This window comes from Ammospiza nelsoni, chromosome 13 (genome assembly GCF_027579445.1).
Source record: "Ammospiza nelsoni isolate bAmmNel1 chromosome 13, bAmmNel1.pri, whole genome shotgun sequence".
Lineage (NCBI taxonomy): Eukaryota > Metazoa > Chordata > Aves > Passeriformes > Passerellidae > Ammospiza > Ammospiza nelsoni.
The window spans coordinates 18,522,692-18,546,139 of NC_080645.1; the positions used below are offsets into that span (position 1 = coordinate 18,522,692).

At 42.2% G+C, this 23,448-nt stretch overlaps 1 protein-coding gene across 2 annotated transcripts in view; it reads left to right on the plus strand.

Moving 5' to 3' along the window:
- Positions 1 to 23,448, plus strand: part of CDH13 (cadherin 13) — a 442,261-nt gene that overhangs the window by 373,908 nt on the left and 44,905 nt on the right. For both annotated transcript variants that reach the window (XM_059481271.1, XM_059481270.1), the window contains exons 9-10: positions 20,657 to 20,839; positions 21,787 to 22,040. In XM_059481271.1, coding sequence (XP_059337254.1) covers positions 20,657 to 20,839; positions 21,787 to 22,040 — 437 coding nt within the window. The remainder of the gene's footprint in view (positions 1 to 20,656; positions 20,840 to 21,786; positions 22,041 to 23,448) is intronic.

A 23,448-nucleotide genomic window follows, 5' to 3' on the forward strand; every position in this document is an offset into this window, starting at 1 on the left:
TTAATTTGCCCAGCGTTAAAATTTATCCTTCAAAGTTCCTTCTGCCTGTTGCATCGTTCCCTTTTTTAAGACAAAACAAACTTCCCCATTCTAACTAACCAAAGAGCAAACTCTTGGGTTTTCCCTCTTCTATTCTTTAGCCAGGAGTCTGTTAGGAGCCTTCTTGGAATTTTAATAATTAGCTTTAAATTTCCCTTTCTCTCCAAACTCCTCGAGCTGATCACCTCACATTCCTTCAACCCATCTGCTCCTATTTCCTGCTGCTGCCTCAGAGCTCACGGATTTTTGCTTTTTGCTGAGTGGCTTCCCTTTCTCTCTGCTCTTATTTTCATCACTTCTCCCCTCTCTTTCTACATGGAAAACTTTTTTTTACTATATCACCAAAATCTGGTTCTGACCTTTGTCCTCTCACGATCCCCATTCTGTCCCCATGATTTCCCCCCTTTTTTCTCATTTCTGGAAGACCTTCCTTTTCCCATCCCTTGATCCCATCTCCCAGTGAACTCTTCCCCATGCCCTCATCCCCTGCTTCCCCTGGGAGCCACTTTTTTGTTTTCAGTGCCTTAAGCTGACTATTTGCCCAGGGCTCACAGAATTCTGTGCACACCCTTTGCCTGCCTTCTCTAAATCCAGATGCAGCCAGGTCTAAATGCTGGCTCTCACACATCCCCTCATTTGTTCCTTTTAGGCTTTATTTCCTCCTCCCCAGCTCATTTGTTCTGCCCATCTCCAGCCACCGAGGCTGGCAGTGCCCATACATTACCTGGTACTGTCAGATGTTCTCAGATCAATGATTTTGTTTCATTTAGAAGACTGATGGTGAGGAGAGCACTGCTGTTCTCAAGAAGTTTAAAGGGTTGAAAGCAATCTCTTAACTGAAAAAAAATATAGAGCTTGAAAAATCAAAGGAATTATGTGAGGAAGTTTTGAAAGAAACATAAGGAAGATCAATCCTGCTAAATAAGCTTAAATCTAAGCCAACAGTTGTCTGAAATAATATCAGGGAAGAAGATTTATCTGTAGTATTGATATTCTTAACTGCCTGCATCCAAGCTGTGGCTCCCATCCAAATGGAGATGGGAGTGCAGTTTTAGATTGGGAAGTAAATCTGGATTTCTGTGCATATTTATAAATAGAAACAGGCCCACAGGTCTCTGCCTACCTAAACTGAACACCTGATATTTCGTTTTTCTAAAGCTGCATTTTCTAACATGGGTTAAAACAGAAATGGAACTTGGGTTTACTTGTTTGTTTCACAGAGCCACAGAATCATTCAGGTTGGGAAAGAGCTCTAAGATCAACAGGTCAATAACACAATGTATTTCCATATTTAGAAATAACACAACTGGCATTTGAAAACAAAGAACATTGTTTCTGATTAATTGATCCAGTGCTGAAGCAAGCTAAGAAACCTGTGTATGTTTGAAGACAAATGAAGGGCAGGCTTTCTGATTTAGCAGTTCTGACCTTTTCAAATTTTCCTTCTTAAACAATAATTGAAGCCATAAGTAAAGAAATTCAACTTTGCCTGCAGATGTTGAACTCTTTAATGTCCTTTTGCTGTGACACAGGCACTGCCTGACATTCCTGGCACAAACAGGTTTATCCTGCCCTGTGCCAGGGCTGCCTGACATCCCTGGGAGCTGTTTCCTTTCCTCCAGGCAAATGCTTAAAATGCAGCTCCAATCAATAACTGAGTGTTCTGTGGTGGGCAGTGTTCACCCAGGGGTTCTCTGTGTCCCAGGGGTGTTTCTGTGCTTCAATCCCCCTGTACTCAGGAGAGAACCAAACCACAAAGAGCCTTGTTTACCTGGGCTGCCTGCTGGAGCTGCAGGGAGCACAGAGAGCACAGGGCACTCTCAGGTGCTGCTGGATCAATCAGGGATGGCAGCTCTGAGGAGTTTCTGGCTCCCAGCAGCACCTCTGGGGAATCTCTGCTCCGGGAAGATCCAACAGTTCAGCCTGAGCTCCTTTGGTGTCAGTGGGGAACAGTGTCAGGACATTATTAAAAGATCTTGGGTTCTGAGATCTAATTTTAGGTGAACTTCTCCACTTCTCAAGGATTTCAGACTTGCCTGTTTCCCTTGCCTTGAGTGAGGGTTATCCCAGATGATCAAAGAGCAATATGTGAGCGCTAATCAGTTTTAGATGCTCCTTACTCCAGCAGCAATTGCTCTAATGCAATCAATTAAAAGGAAATTTTAATGATCTTAATAATTGAGCTTTTAAAGGGAACACAGCAGTTATTATTGAACTCCTAATTTATTATTTCCCATGGAGATCAGTTTGGAAAATCAAAACATAGCTTTTAAAATGCACCATCCCCTGCAGTCTCACTGGTTTACTTCTTAAATTTGCTCATTGGGTTTGTAAATAATGGCAGCATAGAAACAATGAAACTTTTTTCATTTCTAACTTCTGTGCTGTGGGAGATGGCTGAGAAAGGTTCTATTCCTGCCTGAATTCAGCAGAAGGTGGGACATGTTTCCATGCATCCATACAGCCAGGAAAAACATCCTGTTGGCTTCTTCCATAGATTACTTTCAAGTAAACACTCCACTTTAACTGCCTATAAATGAAGACTGGGATTCTAGTCAGCAGAAATTCAGCTGCATGTTGCCCATTTGAATTATTTATTCAGAAATAATAAGCTTTATCAACACACACTGAGATGATTTTCTGTGTTAGATGGGAAGGCCATTGTAGAGCCTTTGCTGAACTAATTTGGGAGTATTCAGGAAGCACCTTATTCACTTTTTAATGCCTGGAGTCCAGACTATAGGTTGAAGCTCACTTATCCCATCAATGTATTTTTCTTAAATTCTTAAAGTATGGGCAGCATTACAAATGTTAATGCTATTATTATAGGATCATCATTTAAAAATCTCAGCATTCTCCAAAGGCTCCAGCAGCGTGTCATTTCCCTGCTTTATTAAAATGAATGAACAGATGTACAATTTATTTCTGCTGAGCTATCATCTAAATTCATAAGCTGTTTCTCATGTGCCTGAAATCCATGTTGGTTTCCCATTTTCTTTGCCTTAGAAAAAAAAAAAAAAAAAAAAAAGAAATATTCCACTCTCACATTTAGCACTCTGGGAAAAGAAACGAGAAGCATACTCTCCTCTTCATTCACTTCAGGCTAATGCCTTCAATACAATTTAAATCCCATCTCTTCAAGGCTGTTCTCAAAACCCAGGCACTGGGACACCCAGGATCTGAGTGGAAATGTCCCTTTCTGTGTGTGCAGATGGCCTCCAAGAACATTGTCCCCAACAGGACAAGGTGGCACAGAGCAGCTGTGCTTGATCTTTTGGGCTGGCATTTGCAGTGCCAGTGGAGGAGATGCAATTTCTCAGTGTCTTGGTTTGGAAAGCCAGGTGTCTGCTAAGGAAGGCAGGAGCCTCCCCTGAAATGGAAAATGTAAACCTCCTTCCTTCAAATTGTTATAAATTTTAAATTAAGGGGCTCTCAGGTTAAAAAAAAAAATGGGAACAGGAATAACAGTCCTTTCTTAGGGAAGAAAATAAAAATAGAAAGTAAACTAAGTGAACTAAAACAACACTGCCAGAGTCAGAACCCAACCTGACACCCTGTGGGTCAGGCTGTTGGCAGCAGTGCCATTGGAAATGTGGCTCAGCCCTCCTGCAGTGTCAGGGCTGGTTCTGCTGGAGCAGGGATCCTGTAGAGAAGGGTGTATTTTTCCTCTGAAGATCCAGGGCAAGAGGCAGCTGCTGTTCCTCTGGGGAATCCAGTGGAGAAGCCATGCAGTTATTCCAGAATCTCCAGATTATATCCAGGCAGGAATGCTTGGCTCCTCCCTCTGGGCTCACGTCTCCCAATGGGATGCTGCAGTTCTTATCAGCCATGCAGTGACATTCAATAGCTGTTATCAGCAGATGTATCCCCTGAGGGAGGAGTGGGAGAGATAAGGAAAACTGCCCACTGAACAAAAGACAGCTGCCATACAGATGGCAAACAGAATACAATTTTCTTGGCAATCCAGGACACTCAGCTGGATGTTAGAGGAAACCAAGGAAGGGACAAATAATGGGAAGTGGGAGAGGTGAGAAGGTTGGGTGTGATTGGAGTGAAATTTATGACTGAGGAACAAGAATCAGCTGGCCCCAGACCCTCCAAATGTGATTTCTGTGCCTTGCAGCAGAGTGGAGACGTGGCAGGTGCTCCTGGAAGGGATAAACCAAACAAGACAATGCAGAGATTGGAGGGAATGAAACCGTGCACGTGAATCAGAGATGTTGCCATGGAAAAAAATGAGCATAAAAACCCCAGACAGTGCTCTCAGCCTGTCACAATCCTTATTTGTTGGCAGGGTTTGTGGGCAAGGCAAGGCTGGCATTTTGCTTTAATTCCATGTGAGGAATGAGTGGATGACACGTTCTAGGGGTTCTGGCAGCATTTCTTCTGTAAACCCTATTTCTAAAGATTTTTATTGTAAGGAAATTTAAAAAAAAATCAGTGGTTTGCTGTTAAAAACTGAATTCTCAGGCTCAGATTGTGGGGTTTAAGTCTTTTTAATTTTTAGGGTTTTTTTTATAAAAATCACTTTGGCAAAGAGAGGAGTGGAACAGAATGCAAATCAATCTGTTTTCTTCATTTCATAACGGCTCCAGAATTTAAACGCAGGCCTTTGAATTCCTTTTTGCCAGACATTTCAGGAAAATGATGAAGTAATGGCTGAGATTTGTTAAAAGCATGATTTCCTTCAGAAATCTCGTCTGTGTGGCAGGAGCAGTTTGCTCCTGCAGGACTGCAAGGGAAGAGTTTTAATTCACTAATAAAATGGAGGAGTTCTAATTTGAGCAGGAATTTTTCTACAGTGGCCATGCTGCAGCCTCAAAACACCTAAATTTTGATATCTAGTTTTGCCACTCTTGTCTCCTTTGGATCCTTCCCCAGGCTGAGATCAGAGTTATTTTCCTCTCCCTTTTCCTTACATTCTGTTGCCAAAAGAGGACATGACCAGCTAGGAAAGCCACAGGCACAATTTTTATCTGCAGGTAGGAGGTCAGGTGTTATTTTGCAGTTCCACCCTGTATCTCCAGCTGTCAGCACCAAACCCAGCAGAATGAAGAGTCTTGGATGGTGGGGAGTTTCAGACTGGAATCTCAGTCAGGAAATTCTTTCTTGTCACTTGGTTTTGGCACGGAAAAAAAAAAATCATGGCACTCCAGTGAACTTCCTGGGTGTTCATGAGCATCATGAACCTTAAAATGTTAGAAAATCAGGGATCTGTGTTTTGTTCTGTTTCTCATGAAATTTTCAGGGAAGGGTTCTCAAGATATCCTCAAATTCTTCCCTCCTATTTATGTAATTTCCATTATTTTCCTATTTTTTGCCTATTTTTTGCCTATATTATTTGCCTATATTTTGTCTATTTTTCCTGTAAGAGCTTTGAGGTTACAGTGCCTGTGGTCTCCCAGAAATCCTGTACAGTCCTTCAGCTTCTTTGCAGGTTTTGCTTCATTTCTGAAGGACATGATATCTGAGGATTTCCTAGTGAAGCCCAGCAGTTCTTGGCCTTGTCCCTGTGCAGGTGACACCCAGACAATCCTTTTATCCACAGCAGCCCCTTTGCTACCCAGAATTATCCCAGGCCATGTGTTCAGACCTCTGCCTGTCCCAGAGCTCCTTTCCTTCCTGCTGGGGGCAGGAACCAGGGGCTGTGACCCAGTGAACAATTCCAGCCTCTGCCCTGCATGGGCAGCAACTCCCTGCACTTCTCCACAGAGTTCTGCTGTTTGCACAACATCAAATCCCTTTTATTGTCCACAATTCTTTTTTCCAGCACAGAATAAGTGACAAAACCAACATCTGCTGTCTGTGGTGTCTTCTTCTTTCATCCTCAGCACAGGAGGAGAAGGATGTATAGATTTTGAGGGCTTTGATGTGATGGGATTTTGCTGCTGTGGTTTTTCCTCTCTACCTGTGGTTTTGTGTTTGATGTGGAGAATTGATTAAGTCATTTGGGTGTTGTCTTTTTATTTGTTTTGGATTTTGTAGTAGGACAGGCTGGGAATATTTCACACCCAAAGGAGACCCTGCAGGGCTCTATAGGCACTGTCTATAGGTTCCAGCTTTATGTCCCACTTAGGGACACTGTGATCTTCTCTAAAACACCAAACTTCTGTCCTGCAGCTCCTATTCTGGGCTTCTCTTAAGGTAAAAAATGCTGACAGCTCTGCCAGGGCTCATCCTGTGGGCAAATGTGCCCAGGGGTTCAGGAGGAAAATCATCAATCCAGGGATAGTTGAGAGTGAGCTTCATTAAAAGAATGTTTTATAACCGTATAGCATTCTTCATTCCAAAGAACCCCAAAGGAACATACAGAAAATGGATCTTCTCTGTGGGCAGGCAGAAAATTAAATTGCAACTTTCTCCTGCTTGTCTAAAACTTAATTTCCTTTATTAAAGAATTCTACTCAAGAAAGTTGCTTCATTTCTGATGAAGCATTGCAGGTAATGGCTAACCCTGATATTGTAGTTTTACATTCAAAACCTTGTTGATGGGCAGAGGGAAGCCTGCCTTATATATAAAGCCAAGAATTTAATGTTCATAAAACTGAAAAGTAATCCAAGTTCATCCAAATCCAAGAATCGTTATTAATCCTGATTGAATTACTGAAACAAACAAACATTCTTCAACTTAGAAAAATTGTCAATAGCGATAATAGGGCAGATGTAAAAGTGTTGTAGACACCTTTCTTAGCTCCTACTCCTTTTCCTGCTGTTTCTCTCACCATTTCCTGGCTCCTCTGGGCCATGAATTGGTTGGGTTGGGTTTGGTTTGGTCTCGTTGGGTTGGGTTCCATCCCAGTGTTTGTGGCCAGGCTGTTGAGGGGAGCTGCAACTCCTGGGGGCCTCTGCCAGGACCAAGGGGATGTTCACACTGACATTTCCCCTTGGGACCATTTGGGGTCATGTTTATGTCTTTGAAAACATGTTTTTGTGTGTTGCTCGGCCTGGAGCTCCACGTTAGCTCCAAATTTCCTGTCTGTGATGTCCCTCACCCTTGTTAGATCCCCTCTGAGCAGTGCCTGGAGCTGTGACCATCACCCATCCCAGAGGCAGAGTCTGGCTGTGCTGCAGCCTCAGGATGCACAGAAAGGAATATTTGTGTGTCAGCAGGCTCAGGATCCTCGTGCAGGATGCAAAGCTCCCTCTCAGGAGCCAATCTGAGCTGCTGGACACTGCTGTGTGAATGCCTCGAGGTTTCAGGGTGAATAAGAGGAGATTTTTGTGTTTCATCCCAGCCACAGCCCCTGGTGCTGAAGGAGGCTGAGCTACAGAGTGGAGCCTTTAATGAGCTCCCCAAGTGCTCTGAGCAGCCAGGAGGGCACTGGGCTGTCTGAAATCACCCCTGTGCTCTGCCACAGCTGATCAAAGTCTCTCTGCTTGCCATGAAAATGAAATGGTGCTCAGCTAAACAACAGTAAAAATCCACCAGAAGGGAAAGTAAGGCCAAAAGTCTGGCAGTGACGAAAGGGACGTGCAGTGAGAAGCAGGAGGAGTTTGTGAGGCACCTGTGGAGAGGGTGACCAGGAAAGGCAGAGCAGAGCTGTGCCAGCCCTGGCACAAAGGTCATTATCCAGCTCAATGCAGGCAACTTTTCTACCTCTGGTTTTCCCTCGTCCCTCCAAGCTCAGTGCCCCTGACTTTGAGTGAAAATATCACAAGTAATCGAAGTTGCAAACCCCAGCTGAATACTAAATTAGAAATTAAGCAGAAGTGCTCATCATTTGGAGCACAGAAATCCTGGGCAATTTTTCTAATGCTGTATTACAGCAATTGGAATATCTTTTTTTTTTTTTTTTTTTCCCAACTGCTTCAGTCACTGAATTGATTGAATTAAATGTGTTCTGTGGTGCCAGGGAACCTCTGACCCCAGTTACTCAGGATAATCAGGGGGTAATCAGCCTGCTGTGATCTGAGCTCCAAAGGAGCAAGAATATTGTAAGGTTCAGGGAGCCTGAGCTGGCATTAATCAGATGTCACCAGGGTTTGATTATAAATCCTAAAAACCACCAAATTGATACAACATGGTTTAATCCACTCAAAATTAGGTATCTACACATTAATCACCAAGTTGAATATCTGCAAGTGATTGCTTTTCTGGTAAGTGAAGTCAGGTGTCAATGCTTTGGAATATCCCACAGTCAGTCATAAATATAATGATTAGCCTCAGCACAAAAGCAGCATTAGCCAGATTAAAAAAAGATTTTATTCTAACCTCAAATGGATTTTTTTTCCTTTCTGTTGGAGTTTTACAGCTCCATTGAAATTGTTCCTCCTGTTTCTACTCTAATTATGAGCTTACTCAGAGGCAAGAAATAGGAGATAGCTCTGAGGTAGCTGCAAGCACAGCATTTTCCTGCCTTCCAAGGGGAGGAAGGGTGGCTGCTTCCACTATATCACACTGCTGTGTACAGAAATAAAGTGGTATTTATTATCCCTTAAAATGATTTCCCCTAGAACTGGCAAGCTCAGGTGAAAAATCTGTATCTAGAAATGTGTGTCAGGATCCAATTAATTCCTCCTGCTCTGGCTGTCCTTGGGAAGAGCTCGGCGTGGCAATAGTGATGCAGATGTATGAGCACATCACATGGAGGGTTCTACAGGAGAGGGAGATCCAGTCCTAAATGAGGAATGGCACAGTCTTTAATGAACTCGTACTCTTCATACAAATCCTGATTTAGTAAACATTCAACCCTGTGGAAAAGCTTTTTGATATAAACTGAAGGTGATACCAAATTCTTATTTATCTCACCGGTGCCACCTGTATTTCCTGGGACTTGCCTTTATTTGTATGAGACATTTGGTGTGCTTGGAATCAGAAGGTTCCTAAGCTGCTGCTGAAGGATTTCCAGCATCCCAGAGTGGCAGCTGGGATCAGGACGAGGGAATTGCACACAGTCTGGGGATCCCAGCAGTGGCAGCTCTGGGGGACAGTGGCTGTGAAGGTGCCTGGTGCTGCCTGCTGTCCCCCAGCCCCACATGGGGAACGTCTGTGCTCACGGTGATGCTTCTCCCTCCAGGGATGGCCCTCACAGGAACCACAACCAGCATGTGCCCCTGGCACAGCCCCTTTGCTGTTCATAGAATCTTGAAATCACAGGATGGTTTGGTGGGAAGGTATTGGAATAAATCACCCAGATTCCATTTTCTTTATGGTGGAAAAAGCCCATTCTTTATTCACATAACTCCTTTTATACAGTTTTACAGACCTGGTGTGGGACTCCAATTGGTCAGGAGCTTTCTTAACAATTACTTTATTGGTTACTAAATGGTATTTTACTTGTCAATCAAATCTCTCTACTCTTCATCTGTTTACATATTTTCTTCACCGATTCTCATGGGAAAGATTTAATGTTTAGACAGGTTCAAGTAGTTTTCTAGCCAGGAATGGATTGTGATGTTAATGACCTGCTCACACCAGGATTGCTTTCACATGGGAACCTGCAAAGGCCAGCTTGACAAGCCATCACTGATTTAACAGAGCAGACCTGATTTTATAAAGCCTTTTTTTATAATTTTTCTACCTTACTGCAACAGGAAGGGACCTTAAAGCTCATCCCATCCCACCCTGCCATGACAGGGACACCTTCACTGTCCCAGGCTACTCCAAACCCCAATGTCCAACCTGGCCTTGGACATTCCAGGGGTGCAGGGGCAGCCACAACTGCTCTGGGCACCAGGGAACAATTCCTTCCTAATATCCCATCCAACCCTTAAAGCCATTCCCCCTTTCCTATCACTTCATCCCTATCCAAAAATCCCTTTTAGGTATTGGGGGGCTCTAAGGCACCCTGTTCAGATGGAGCCCACACGGGGCAGGTGTGACAGGCTGTTCCCCGTGTTTGTGTGTTTGCACCACTGCTCTCTGACACAACCTGGGGCTGTTTTCACCTCCCTGCTAATTCCCAGTGCTCGGACATATCAGCTGGGCACTCCTAAACAACCAACCCTGAACAGCTCAGAGAAAATTCAGTACCAGGACAGAAAAACACCCTTAGCTCATTTTGATCTTCCTTATTAACACAAAGGAGCAAATGCTGAACCCTTTGCACAAAGCAGATCCAGCTGAGGCTGCAGTGGTGTCGGTGCTCCAGAGGGATGTGTGTACAGAGAGTGTTTGGGTAGGAAAACATAAATTACCTGTAAGAAAATGAAAGGGCCCTGAACGTTCCCTCTGTGACATTCTAGATAAGAAATAAGCACACAACGGGCCCTTGCCAGAGGAATGTTTCATTTTCCTTTAGCACAAATATTTTTCTTTCAGGGAAAGATGAAATGAGCACTGGCAAAAGGAGCTGGGTGGTGGGAGAGGGAGGCCATCAGAAGCCTTAAAGCAGAAAGCAATAAATCCATTTAACATAGCTGAGATTTTTCCTGACCTTTTCACAGCTGTGCAGTGCCAAGCCATACATCTGTTGCTGCAATATATGCTGAAATCTCAGAGTTTCCAAAGCAGGTTCACCCCAGCTGGCAGAGAGGTGCCCTGACCCTGCCTTTGGGATGCTCCTCTCACAGTGCAGGATGGGCAGGCTCACATCACCCTGGTCATTAGTCAAATACACTGAATTTACAGCTATTTGTCTTTATTCTTGACCTTGGAAACAGAATTTCTCTGTGCTAACAGGGTTAGAGGCCCCAGGTTTTTGTTTTTCTCATCCTGGGTAATGAGAGTTCAGTGCTCACCTGGATGTTCAGGGTATAATAAAGATTTTTTCTGCTATGAGTGGGAAAAAGAAAAGGAAAGGGATCATTAATCATGAAAGTTCACTTATGTCTCTGATCTCTAAATGATTATTCTTGTATCATAGCTTTTTGATAGAGCAGTAATGTTTTGCTCAATGAATGTTGAGCCAACTGGATGTAGACTGGATAATTTGAGGGGAAAAAAAATCTTGTATATCCAGTAGAAGAAACTATGTGCAGTAGAGTTCATTCATCACTTTGTCAGCAGACTTGGAAGACTTATTGTGTTCAGATGGATTGAAATATGGAGCATTCAGCCCAAATTCTCCTTTCCCCACTCAGCTTTTCATAGAAAACAAAACGCTGGCTCGAGATTTCACTTTTAAAATTCAGACAGATTCTGTATCACTGCAGATTATGCTGCCTGTAAACTTCCATCTGTACCTCCTGCCTCCACTGGAACAGTGTGAAACCTTGCAGAGTTCTTATCTGCTTCCAAAATAGAGTTTTCAAACTGGGATAACTTCAGACAGCTCTCAGCTGGAGGGGCTTGTAAATCTAGGGCATCTCATCCCCATCAGCTGGCACAATCCAAAATGCCACAAGTTTGGGGAATTGCTGAGATTTGTAGCTGAAATATTCTGGAGATACAAGTTGCTGTGAATGCCTGGACTGGGGCTGCTCAGCACTGCCCATGAAGAGCTTGGGCCACTGTCAGAACATCTGCTCTTGGCAGCCTGGGCCTTGATCAGCTGTAAACTGGCACAAGGAAAAACTCCATCCTCTGGAATCAGAGCCCTCCCGGGGCAGCAAAGGCAGGATTGCTCATCTGGCTGCATATGCTGCTTGTTCTCAACCAGGCCAAAGATTCCCACACAGAGAAAATCTCATTTTCATTGCAGCTTCTGCCTCTCTGCAAAACCAGGAGTCTCAAACTAATGAGAATGTGGCTCTGTTACCTTTATCAAGGTGATGAACAAGATGCCTCTAGATTTTTATTTAGAATATTTTTGTTCCTTCACCTATTTAGAATGAAGCATTCCTTTCTTTTTGTGTTGTTGTTTGGGTTTTTTAAGCTTCTATTTGTTTAGTGTTTTTGTATAGCACTAAAATACAGTTTTCATACCTTGTCTACTTCCTAGAGGTAAATATGATAATAATTTTAAAATCATCAATAGGTTTAATCTGCTGAAGGTCTTGTCACTGCCCATTGCATTTATTTATACCTGGGAGGAGACTAAAGCCCTTAGAGAGATTTCTCCTTCACTTCCCTCAATCTCCCCAAATTTCTAGCAAATTAACTGGTCGCTCCATACATTAATGCTAATTTTAAGAAAAAAATTCATGTATTTCATAAAATTCTCCTTTTTTCTACCAGTTTAATATTCAGAGATGAATAAACTTCACTCCTCCTCCTTTCTTGTAATATGAGTAACAGGTGACTTTCAGATTTTCCTTTTAGTAGTGCAGGATCAGTGAGTTCTACCATTTATGCTCAGATGTTCATCTTCAGCACCAGAAAAGTTGGTTTGGGTATGAAAAATCTCTGCTAAATATGGAAAAGGACCATTGAGCAAGAGCTCCTTCCATTGTCACCATCATTAGGATAAGTGGGGGGAAAAATCCTGTAAAATATTTGCGCTCCTCAAATCCGGTGGGTGAAAAAAGAAAGAAAAATACAGAAAGGGTGTATTTATTTAGAGTTCATTCCATCTAAAGAAGACATCCAGGAAGAATACAGGCTTAACTCTGCCCTGGATGGGAAGTGCACTCTTTTTCCTTTTAGTAGTGCAGGATCAGTGAGTTCTACCATTTATGCTCAGATTTTCATCTTCAGCACCAGAAAAGTTGGTTTGGGTATGAAAAATCTCTGCTAAATATGGAAAAGGACCATTGAACAAGAGCTCCTTCCCTTGTCACCATCATTAGAATAAGTGGGGGGAAAAATCCTGTAAAATATTTGCGCTCCTCAAATCCGGTGGGTGAAAAAAGAAAGAAAAATACAGAAAGGGTGTATTTATTTAGAGTTCATTCCATCTAAAGAAGACATCCAGGAAGAATACAGGCTTAACTCTGCCCTGGATGGGAAGTGCACTCTTTTTCCTTTTAGTAGTGCAGGATCAGTGAGTTCCACCATTTATGCTCAGATTTTCATCTTCAGCACCAGAAAAGTTGGTTTGGGTATGAAAAATCTCTGCTAAATATGGAAAAGGACCATTGAACAAGAGCTCCTTCCCTTGTCACCATCATTAGGATAAGTGGGGGGAAAAATCCTGTAAAATATTTGCGCTCCTCAAATCCGGTGGGTGAAAAAAGAAAGAAAAATCCAGAGAGGTGTATTTTATTTAAAGTGGACTCCATCTAAAGAAGACATCCAGCATCTTAGGGAGAATACAGAGCTCTGCCCTGGAAGTGCACAGAGGAGGAAATGAGGGGAGCTGGGCTGGCTGCATTCAGCACAAGGAGCCTCATGAATGTGAAAGGCAGAGCTCTGCCTGCTCCCCAGGCAGGTGAATAGGTGCAGGCTGCTCCTCCAGCCCTGCTCACAGCATCCTTTTCTCTCATGCTCTTGTTTTAAACATAAGGTTTGTTCTACCTGTGGTGAAGGAATTTTTTATAGCTCAGAAAATAACGTCATTATTTGAGGTTTTCTCAAAAGTTCCTTAAATGTAATAAATACAGTGACCTTCCACTGTCCACCTGGAGAAGGAGAATTTGTTTTTCTCTGATACAACCATCATTCTAGAGGTGTCCAGTTATTGGTGGGTACTTGATTTATTCCAGAAACCACTGAATGCACCTTGCATTTATAGGTGGAAAAGTGAAAAAGAATTAATCATTTCTAAATTATTTATATATTCAGGAGGGAAAAAAAAATAGAGAGCATCTTTGTCTGCCTTCTGCATCTTCAGATATTTGATGTACACCTGGAGGTAGCAGGCTTTGAAGCAGGCATTCAACATATGATTAATACATGTTAGAATTATCTTTTTGCCTTTGCTCAGTGAGGCCCTGAGCTAGGCTGAGGGAGAGTGTAATCTTGTGTAAACAAAATCTTCAAAATAATTCCAAAAAGCAGCTGTTTTCAAGGAACCTTCACCATCACTGATTTACAGTCCCCAAAATGGCTTTTTAGCCTTGTGCAAGTACATAAATGACGGGATTGAAACCAGCACCAGCTCTGGGTGGGCTTTCAGTACTGCTGTGGGGAAGAAGTAGGGAGAAAGTTCTGTAAATTAATTGATGGCTCTTGTGAGGATCTTATTCTGTAGATCTTCCAAAGTTTTGAAGATTTGTGGTGTCTGCAAGAGGGACAGGAGGACCCTTCATGATGGCAACCTTACAGGCAGCTTCTGCAGCACTCAGCAGGCCTTTCCTTTCCTTTCCTTTCCTTTCCTTTCCTTTCCTTTCCTTTCCTTTCCTTTCCTTTCCTTTCCTTTCCTTTCCTTTCCTTTCCTTTCCTTTCCTTTCCTTTCCTTTCCTTTCCTTTCCTTTCCTTTCCTTTCCTTTCCTTTCCTTTCCTTTCCTTTCCTTTCCTTTCCTTTCCTTTCCTTTCCTTTCCTTTCCTTTCCTTTCCTTTCCTTTCCTTTCCTTTCCTTTCCTTTCCTCTCCTCTCCTCTCCTCTCCTCTCCTCTCCTCTCCTCTCCTCTCCTCTCCTCTCCTCTCCTCTCCTCTCCTCTCCTCTCCTCTCCTCTCCTCTCCTCTCCTCTCCTCTCCTCTCCTCTCCTCTCCTCTCCTCTCCTCTCCTCTCCTCTCCTCTCCTCTCCTCTCCTTCTTCCTCTTCCCCCCATCCATTCTACCCCATTATTTCCTCATTCTAACCCACTACAACAAAATAATGAATTCTAATACCTGAAGTGGTCTCAGTCCCATAAACAGTTTAGCTTTAACCTGGTGGAAAACTCCTCCAGAGGGACTTTTATCTGGAGCCTGATTAATAAGTTATTTTTTCTTTGTTTCTTTGAGTGCCTTTCCAAGCAGACTGGTGAGCAGCAAAACAAAATGAAGCCATGCTGAAACTTCCTTTTTTTTTTTTTTCCTTTCTTTTTCTCATTCATGATGAATATCAGTGGTTTTGAGCATCTTTGTGTTTTTCTATAAAAAGGCAGAAGTTCAGAGCCTGCAGACGTTGTAGCCATGTTCCAGAGAGCAGAACTGAATCCTTAGCCTTCCATTTACCTAATTGATCTCTCAGTTTGGTTGCTCTTGTTGCAGACTTGCAGACAAAGAATTTGCAGACAAAAATATTCATTCAGTCCTTCATTACTGAGTCCTGCTTTTACTCTTTAAAGCAACTGGTGTGTGCCTTGAAAGATCACAAAGCATTTAAAATGCAGAGGCTGTGAAAAATGATCCAAAAGTAAAAACTGAAAATGCGTCCAAAATTATTATGGTCAATTTCACATATTTGAAAGGGGTTTTTTTGTTTTTTTTTTTTTTCCAAACTATGATTGAATTCTTTTTGTAGTTTCACCAGGGAGGTGGAAGAATATTACGTGCTCAGAAAAAATATAGAATAAGCTGAAAGAAACACTTTCAGTCAAGAAATAACGCAGTGCCTACGAGCCAGCATTATGGCAGTAAGACAATGACAATAATAAAGCCTGTTTAGGTGACTCACAGCTATAATTTCTGCTTTGCATCTTGTTTACACCATCAAATCCTTGTCATACCATGATAATGCTTTATATTTATTTGATGTCTTTCATCTAAATGGCTTTCCAAGGGTTTCATGTGTTGTTGCTTGGTTTGCAGCTTACACCTAACCCATTACTTTAATGCAGATATTTTTGTAGTGAAATAGAGCTGCTGTTTGTGTCCACACAGCAAAGGCTGTGCACAGTCTTAGAAGTAAAATACCTTTAAAATCTGCAGAAGAGATTAGGGAGATGTAGCACCAAGCTTGCTTTGACCAAGTTTGCTTCGACCACACCATTTTCCATTCAGTTGCTGCAGTGGAGTGTTTGGCATAAATTGATTTTGCTCAGGTGCAGTTTTGCAGCCCTTGGGGAGCCCAGATCAGCAGGGCAGCACCCTGAAGCCTAAGGATGGGAGGAAGGTGTAGGATCAGCAGCTCTTTGGTCACTGCAAAAATACAATTTCCTCCTTGTGGTGCCCCTACCTCAAGCACCAGTGACTTGGGTTATCCTTCTCTGGCAAACTGGGCTCTGTGTCCCACTGAATTCCACCTGAAATGCTCATTTCTGACATTTATGGGACTCTCGTTCCTGATTGATCCAGAATGAAGACCTTTGTGACCACTCTGAAAATTCATTTGTGCTTGGAGATGTTCCAGGTACAGAGCTATGGAAAATGCTTTGTTTCCTTGGCAAATAAATCCTGGAAGCTCAGGTGCATTTGTACTGAATGGCAGCGTGCAAAGGAAAAGGCAAAAAGAGCAAGCAGGTTGAAAGAGATTCTATAACTTGTCATCACATTCTCAAGAAATTAGACAAAATATGATCACAAAGGCAGTGGGCTTCAGTGGAGGGAGATAATTGCAATAATAAAATTTCTCTGTGGAATTTCTAACACAGACATATGAATTAATACATCCCATTATTTCCATCTTTTATGATAGATAGGAGAGGAAACAAACACGTGATAGCAGCACAGAACACCTTCCACTGGAATATCACGCTGATAAATGCAAACTGACACAGAGTTTTAATTTGTTTATTCTTGATTGGGAGTCACAGTGTGCAGAATCTTAATGAGCCATTGGGTGCTGATCACCCACCCCAGGCACGTTTCTCTTGCTTTGTGTTTGCTGCTTGTGGCAGCTCTTTATTTGGGTGCCAGTGCCCCACTCTGAGAGTTTTGTAAGGTGCTGTTTGTGCTCAGGCGCTGCTGGATAGGAGACATTCAGATGCACTGAAGTTCATCTCTTCATCCACTCTGAGAAGTCAGTAAACAGAATTTTATTGACTACAGAAGCTTTAAATGAGGCTGTGAGATAAGAATCTGATTTTCACAGGGTCTGGGTACCCCTCCCAGCAATGTCTGGGGCTGGGGTCGGTGCCCGGATTCTCAGGTGATGACATTTTGCACAGTGATCTCTCTGTGTGGTGGGAATCTGACAAGGCTGGTTTGTCCTGGGACCATCCAGAGGAATTTCCTGCCCCTCGGAGCTGCCAGTGCCCTGTCCCATCAGCTCAGTACAGAGCTCAGTGTGGAGAACTTGGCTCAGTGTCACCTCCTGGCTCCAGCAGGAAACAAATTCAGCTTGGAAGATCCTGGGAAGGGAGGAGCAGTCCGTAGGACTGAGACTCCTCTGCTCAGGCACAGCTGGTTTGAACATTTCTGCTCTCCCTGCCATCCCTGCACTGATCCTGTGCTGTCAAGAACAAAAGCTGCTCCTTGTCACTCTCCATGGCCTGTGGGACCAGGCTGGTGACACCTCACAAGAATCCCAGTGTCCTTATCTGCTCCCCATCAGTCCACCATGGTGGCAAACATTGCTGGCTTGTTCCATTTTCCAGCCTATTTATGCACCCTCACAAGCCTCACTCTCTTCCTCTACATCCATCACTTTATTCCCTCAAAATCTTCCAGTTCCCCATTAACTGCTGTTCACTCAGTGTTTCCTTCTAAATTTCTATCAGTCCATTTTCTGTGTATTTTGCCACAAGATTTTGGACACAGAAATAGAAGAGCTGCCTCTTTTTTCTCCCTTCTATTCTAAAACTTTAAAAATGACAGAATTGCTAAAATCTCTGGGCTGTATGGATGATAAGCACAAAAAATGGCAGCATGGCACATCACAGAGCAGGTTAACCTCACATTTCACTCAGAAGCAGCAAATTCACACAGCTTCTTCAGCAAACCCACTCTGGCCCAGGATATTCTCCTTCTAAGTTATTAGTGTTCAAATGGGTGCAAATGATAGCAGCTTAAATAAAGTACTGAGCTCATCTCCTTTATTCTTAATTTATAGTGGTGCTTAGGGGATGTGCAGATATTTAAAATGAGTAAAATCAATTAACTTGTGATCCAATTATTTGTGTTAGCCACTGTGGGGTTTTATTTTAGAGCACTGGTTCAGACTTTCCCAGTTAAGCTTTGAGAATATAAACCTTTCACTGTGAAATATGAGAAACCTGTGGTTATTTTTCTCCGTTTCCTAATCTAATTCCTATTTTTGCCCTTTCTTAGTCTTTAAATTCCCTTTTTTACTTTTGTTTTTGAAAGGGACTCAGTATAAGTGTAACAGATTTTTCTAAGTTTTGGGAGGTTTATTCCTTAAATAAAGGTGACTGAACAGACAAAAGAGTTCACCTTCCAGATAAAATACACTGTATTTTTCTAGGCCACACAGTTTCACAGTAGATATGTGTCTTTTGCAATCACAAATCTGTGATTTATTACACTTTCCACATTATAAATTTAGAGTAGACCTCTGTGACAACCTCTGTGGTCTGATCATTCTGCCTTTCCATCCATCTTGAACAGGTTTCAGTCTGAAGTCCCAGACAGCTCCAAATATCTGTGTTTATATGGTTGTTTCCCAAATGTGAAGGACTCTGGGGGTGAGGGTACCACTGTGGCTGGAATCGTTTGGTTGGCACAGCCTTTCCCTGGGGATGTTGGCATTTCCTGACCTGCAGGAGTCAGAACTCAGCAGAACTCAGGTCTTTGTGCCCTTTCCCTCTGCAGCTCAAGCTACTGAGAGCTCCTCCTAAACAAGGGGAAAACAGGTAGGCAGAAAAAAGCCAATCCCAGCTGAGATGTCCTTGATTTAGACATCCTTAGCCTGAAATTCCATATTTTTTGAACTAGACCATAGCAATCTTTTCCATCACAGTCTGGCACTGGTGGGATAAATATAACAAATTTTTTGCACAGATTTCACAATATTGTATCTGAATAAAACAGCCATATCTTTTAATATCTTACCCTCACAGTTCCCAAGGTGAGCTAGGAAAGGAGTACTGAACTCTTAATTGAATCAGACTGGAGGATTAAGGAAAAGATTTTTTTCCCAAGGATCAATATGAATTAGGAGCAGATGCCTGGTCAAATCTAAGGGTTAGATTCTTTACTATTAGGCTCCTTGAAGTCTGGTCACCTTTTTATGCAGCTGAAGGGAAATTGCTGGGTGCTGAACACTTGTGGGGGAAAATTCTGACCCTTATGGTTCTGTGTCTCATATTATGCATGGTCAAGTTGGGAAAATATGAAATAATATAAAAATATCAATCAGTCTAATTGGTTGTTTTCAATCAGAGTAAAGGGTATCCAAGTCTGCTTGACAGTGAAAACATTTGGCTGAGCTGGAAGGAACACAATCTTGGTAATCACTCTTCTGTTATTTCCAAGATTCTTAATAGAGTTTTCCTTTTAATTTGTTTCAAAGCAAGTGAAAATATTGTTGTATTATCATTTAGAGTTAATTAAACTGAAAATGAGCTTAATGAACTGTCTGAAACAAAGCTCAATCACAACCTGTTACATATTAACCATCAAAATCAAAAGAATCTTTAAATGCTTTGTTAGATACACCAAGGAAGATAGAAATAGCCAGTTATTAATGTCATCCTTTTATGAAATCAGGTTGGAAAGCTTGAACTGAATGCCTGCACTCAAATTATACAGAAAAATTGACAAAGGGGTTTGGGAAGATAAATTAAATCTATTGGAAAAAGAAGAAAAACAAAGATAACAACACAGGGGAAGACATTGTCATCTTTTCTTTATTTTCATATGAGGAAATCCACTTTACCTACTATTTGTCCAGACTGGGAAATCTAAATATTAATAAACACCACTTTCTGTATTATTTCCCCAAACTCTTCTGCAGTGTTATGACTTGTGTAAAATAGAGGAAAAGACATTTAGTTTATTCAGGTCTTGGAGCCACTTGGGTGACTCTTGCCCTTGAGTGATGCTTTGTCACCAACGATGCAGCTTTTAAGGAGCACACGTACAGCAAAACCAATTTGTGTCATTAAAGTTTGTAATTTTGGACTTTTGAAGGCTTTAATCCCTAGAAATGCTAAGATTTCCTAATGATCTGTAATGGCAGTGCTGATGTTCAGCACTTCTCAGGATTAGGTCTGTTATCAGCCTGGTTTATCCACCTCCAAAGCAGGTATTATCTTATCACTCTCACATACAGTGCTTTTAGCACGTCAGTCTCAAGCACTTGAAAGGTGAGGAGTGTTATTAAGTTTGACCCTTGCAAGCTTTTCCAATGGTTTGCTTAATGTTTTTTTTCCTACATAAATAAGAATGATGGAGAATAAACTAGAATTTTCTTACAGGGTCGAATCGTTCAGCAACTCATTTCATAAGGTGATAAAGAAATCCTTCCACTGCAAAAAGAAAGCAGCACTGACTTTTAGTTATGCAGACAAAGTGGTAGCGTGAGGTCCAATTATTTCTGAGTGTCTTAGAGCAAGGCCTCAAAAAAATGTTCTGGGAATGGTTTTTGTGAGACCTGTTTTGTGTCTTGATAACAATGCAGTGAAAAATGAATGGGTGTGGGGGACAATTCATGAAAAAAGAGGAGTATGAAATGCAAAACTGGATTTATTTGTAAATAAAAGTGGATTTTGAGGCAAAAGTGGTCTGAACAAGGCAGGTTCCTCTTCCCTCAGTTCCTTTTCTGGGAATACATGCAGCTATGCAGCACTGCAGTCTCTTCATGCTTCACCTTCAGTAATATGGGCTGAACTGTCTTCTTGTGATCAGAACCTTCCCAAGCTCCATTCCCATCACATCGCTGCTTATCTGCCATCTATTCATGGAGAGCTGCTGAAATGTGCTGCCTCATATTTCATAAAGTGAGAATGCATTATTTAAAGTTTCGGTCGAGGATTCCATCTTCCTCCTGCTGGGGTAAATAATTAATGCTGCCTTGGATATTTTGTGTGTGTGTGTAGTCATTAAGTGGAAATAGTAACTATTTCCTCTGTGTTTTTGTTTTTTTTTCCAGTTCCAGGCCACAGTGAAGGAGGGGGTCACAGGTGTAATAGTGAATTTAACTGTGGGTGACCGTGATGACCCCGCCACGGGGGCGTGGAGAGCTGTGTACTCCATCATCAATGGGAACCCAGGGCAGAGCTTTGAGATCCACACCAACCCCCAGACTAACGAGGGAATGCTCTCTGTTGTCAAGGTAAGAACAATCCCATCCTTCCCTGTATTTCTGCTGTCAGGTTCATCCCCTGGGTTCACTGCGCAAAGCAAGGCACAGCAGGGATGGGTTATTAGGAGATATAAAATTGGCTGCCAGCCCTTGTCCAAACCATGTGTGTAACCCCTTCTTCTGTCACAGTAACCTTATTTTTTAGTCACAAGGACTGCCTGGTCCTAACTGTTGTGCTTAAATAACAGCCAGGGTTGCTGTAAGCATCACAATTAATAGTGAGATTTGACAACAAAGTTTTGTTTGTTGCTGGAGGTACAATTAGAATTCAAGAGCCCCATTTTGTTCTCACTCAGAGAACACATGCAAGTAGCAGGGAAGAAAGGGGAGTGGATTCAGACTGAGTCCGCAGTTCTGAAGTGAATTTATCCCACATTTCTAAAATCTCATAGAAAAATTTATTGCCTGTCTTTGTATGAAGACAATCCTATGTCTCAAACATAAAAAATAAAAAAATATGAAGAAAATAGCCCTGTTTGCTGCCTGTGCCAGAACGTTCTCTTTTTGGCTTCAGAAGAGGCATTGTCAGTTCTTAAGACAAGTGCATGTATTTGTCTTTGGTTTCAAGACAAGAGTTGAGAAAGCAGCTTGTGTTATTGTCATGAGTGTGACTCATTTGTTTGTTAAATACATGTTGCATATAAGTAAACATGTATAGATGAGCTGTGTCTATGAGGTATGGCAACAAAATGAGAGCTCTTGGACAGGGGGATGTCTCCATGGGTTTTTAAGTCCATTATTTATTATCTCCAATGCCCTTTAGAACAGAGTGTGTGTAATCCTGAACTCCCACCAGGTGCAGGGAATGTCCTTGTCCCTTTCTGGCTAATTCTGCTGTCTGAAGTTTTGCCGTGGGCTAAAGGAAACAGCATTCAGCATTGTCTCTAACCTTTGCCCTCTAATCTTCTTCTTTGCAGCCTTTAGACTACGAGATTTCAGCCTTCCACACGCTGCTGATCAAAGTGGAGAACGAAGACCCGCTGATCCCAGACATCACCTACGGGCCCAGCTCCACAGCCACGGTGCAGATCACCGTGGAGGACGTCAACGAGGGCCCCGTGTTCCACCCCAACCCCATGGCAGTGACCAAGCAGGAGAACATCCCCGTGGGCAGCGTGGTGCTCACGGTGAACGCCACCGACCCCGACACGCTGCAGCACCAGACCATCAGGTGGGAGCAGTGCCTCTGGTGTTTGTGGGCAGGGAGGAATGGTCAATCTGACTCCAGGTGCCCAGAAAGCTAATTTATTATTTTATGGTACTATATTATGTTAAAGAATACTAAACTATACTAAAGAATACAGAAAGGAGACTTATACAATGCTAAAAAGATAATAATGAAAAACTCATTACTCTTTCCAGAGTCCCAACGCAGCTTGGCACTGACTGGCCAGAGTCAAAACAATTCACATGAAACCAATGAAACAATCACCTGTGGGTAAACAATCTCCCAAGCAGTAAAGCACAGGAGAAGCAAAACAGATAATTATTGTTTTCATTTTTCTCTGAGGCTTCTCAGCTTCCCAGGAGCAATATCCTGAGCAAAGGGATTTTTCCAGAAAATGTGAATGCCACAGTACCCCTTATTTTCATCCTCCACTAACTGGGAATGTGCCCAAGAATTTGCCTGCCAGTGCAGAATTATGTTTAACTTAGTAAGAAGTTGCAATTTACGTTTTGTCCTGCAATTAGAGATTCAGTTTGTTGAAGACACAGGAAACAATAATTTTCCACTCCGTGAAGTTCCTAGAGTAGAACAATCAAGTGCCACAAGGAATAGACTTGACATTGCACTCTTTCAAAATTACTTTTAACCTGCTTAGTTTATTACTCTTCCTTCATGACAGCCAGGGAAGATATATAAAAGTTTAAAATGTCTATAGAAGTGATGCATCTGTTTTACACAGGGTTTAAATCAGTTTATGATCATTTATAGTATCCCTCAGTAAAATAATGACCGTCCATCTGCTTTCAAGAGCTGAGAAAATATTTCCCAGTGAAAGACTGAAGCTAAAGGAAGCTAAGGCTTGGCCCTGATAAATGGAAATAAATTATTATTTCTGTGCTGTAATAATACAATCCCACACTTGTGCCATGTCATAGGGACAAACTTGGGTATTACATGGTATCATCTTATATTTTGATCGACCTAATTTGTTCCTTTGGCTTCAGATTCTATGAAAAATGAAAAACAACAACCACTTTGTTCTCTAAAACTAAATTGGCTTTCCAGACAGCTTTTGTCAGCATTTGAGAATTACAGGTTAGGCACTACCACTAAAACCTACAGCTGTGTTTAATTTTTCATTTCTCCTTGTAAGTATCATTTCCCCCAGGTGTCAGTGTATATAAAAGGGGATAAACTCCTCGTGAGAACGACTTCAAAGCTGCAGCTGAACAATGGCTCTGTCAATCCAGGCCATAGGCAGAGCTCTCTCTGCTGTCACAGGGTTATTTAGCAGTGATTGTGCAATCCTTGCAGAAGGTTTGACACGTGTCCTGCTCCGCAATAAAGCAAGCTGCTGATCTTGGAGATGTTCTCTGTCAGCAGCAAGTCTTGGGGAAAATATCACTGCAAA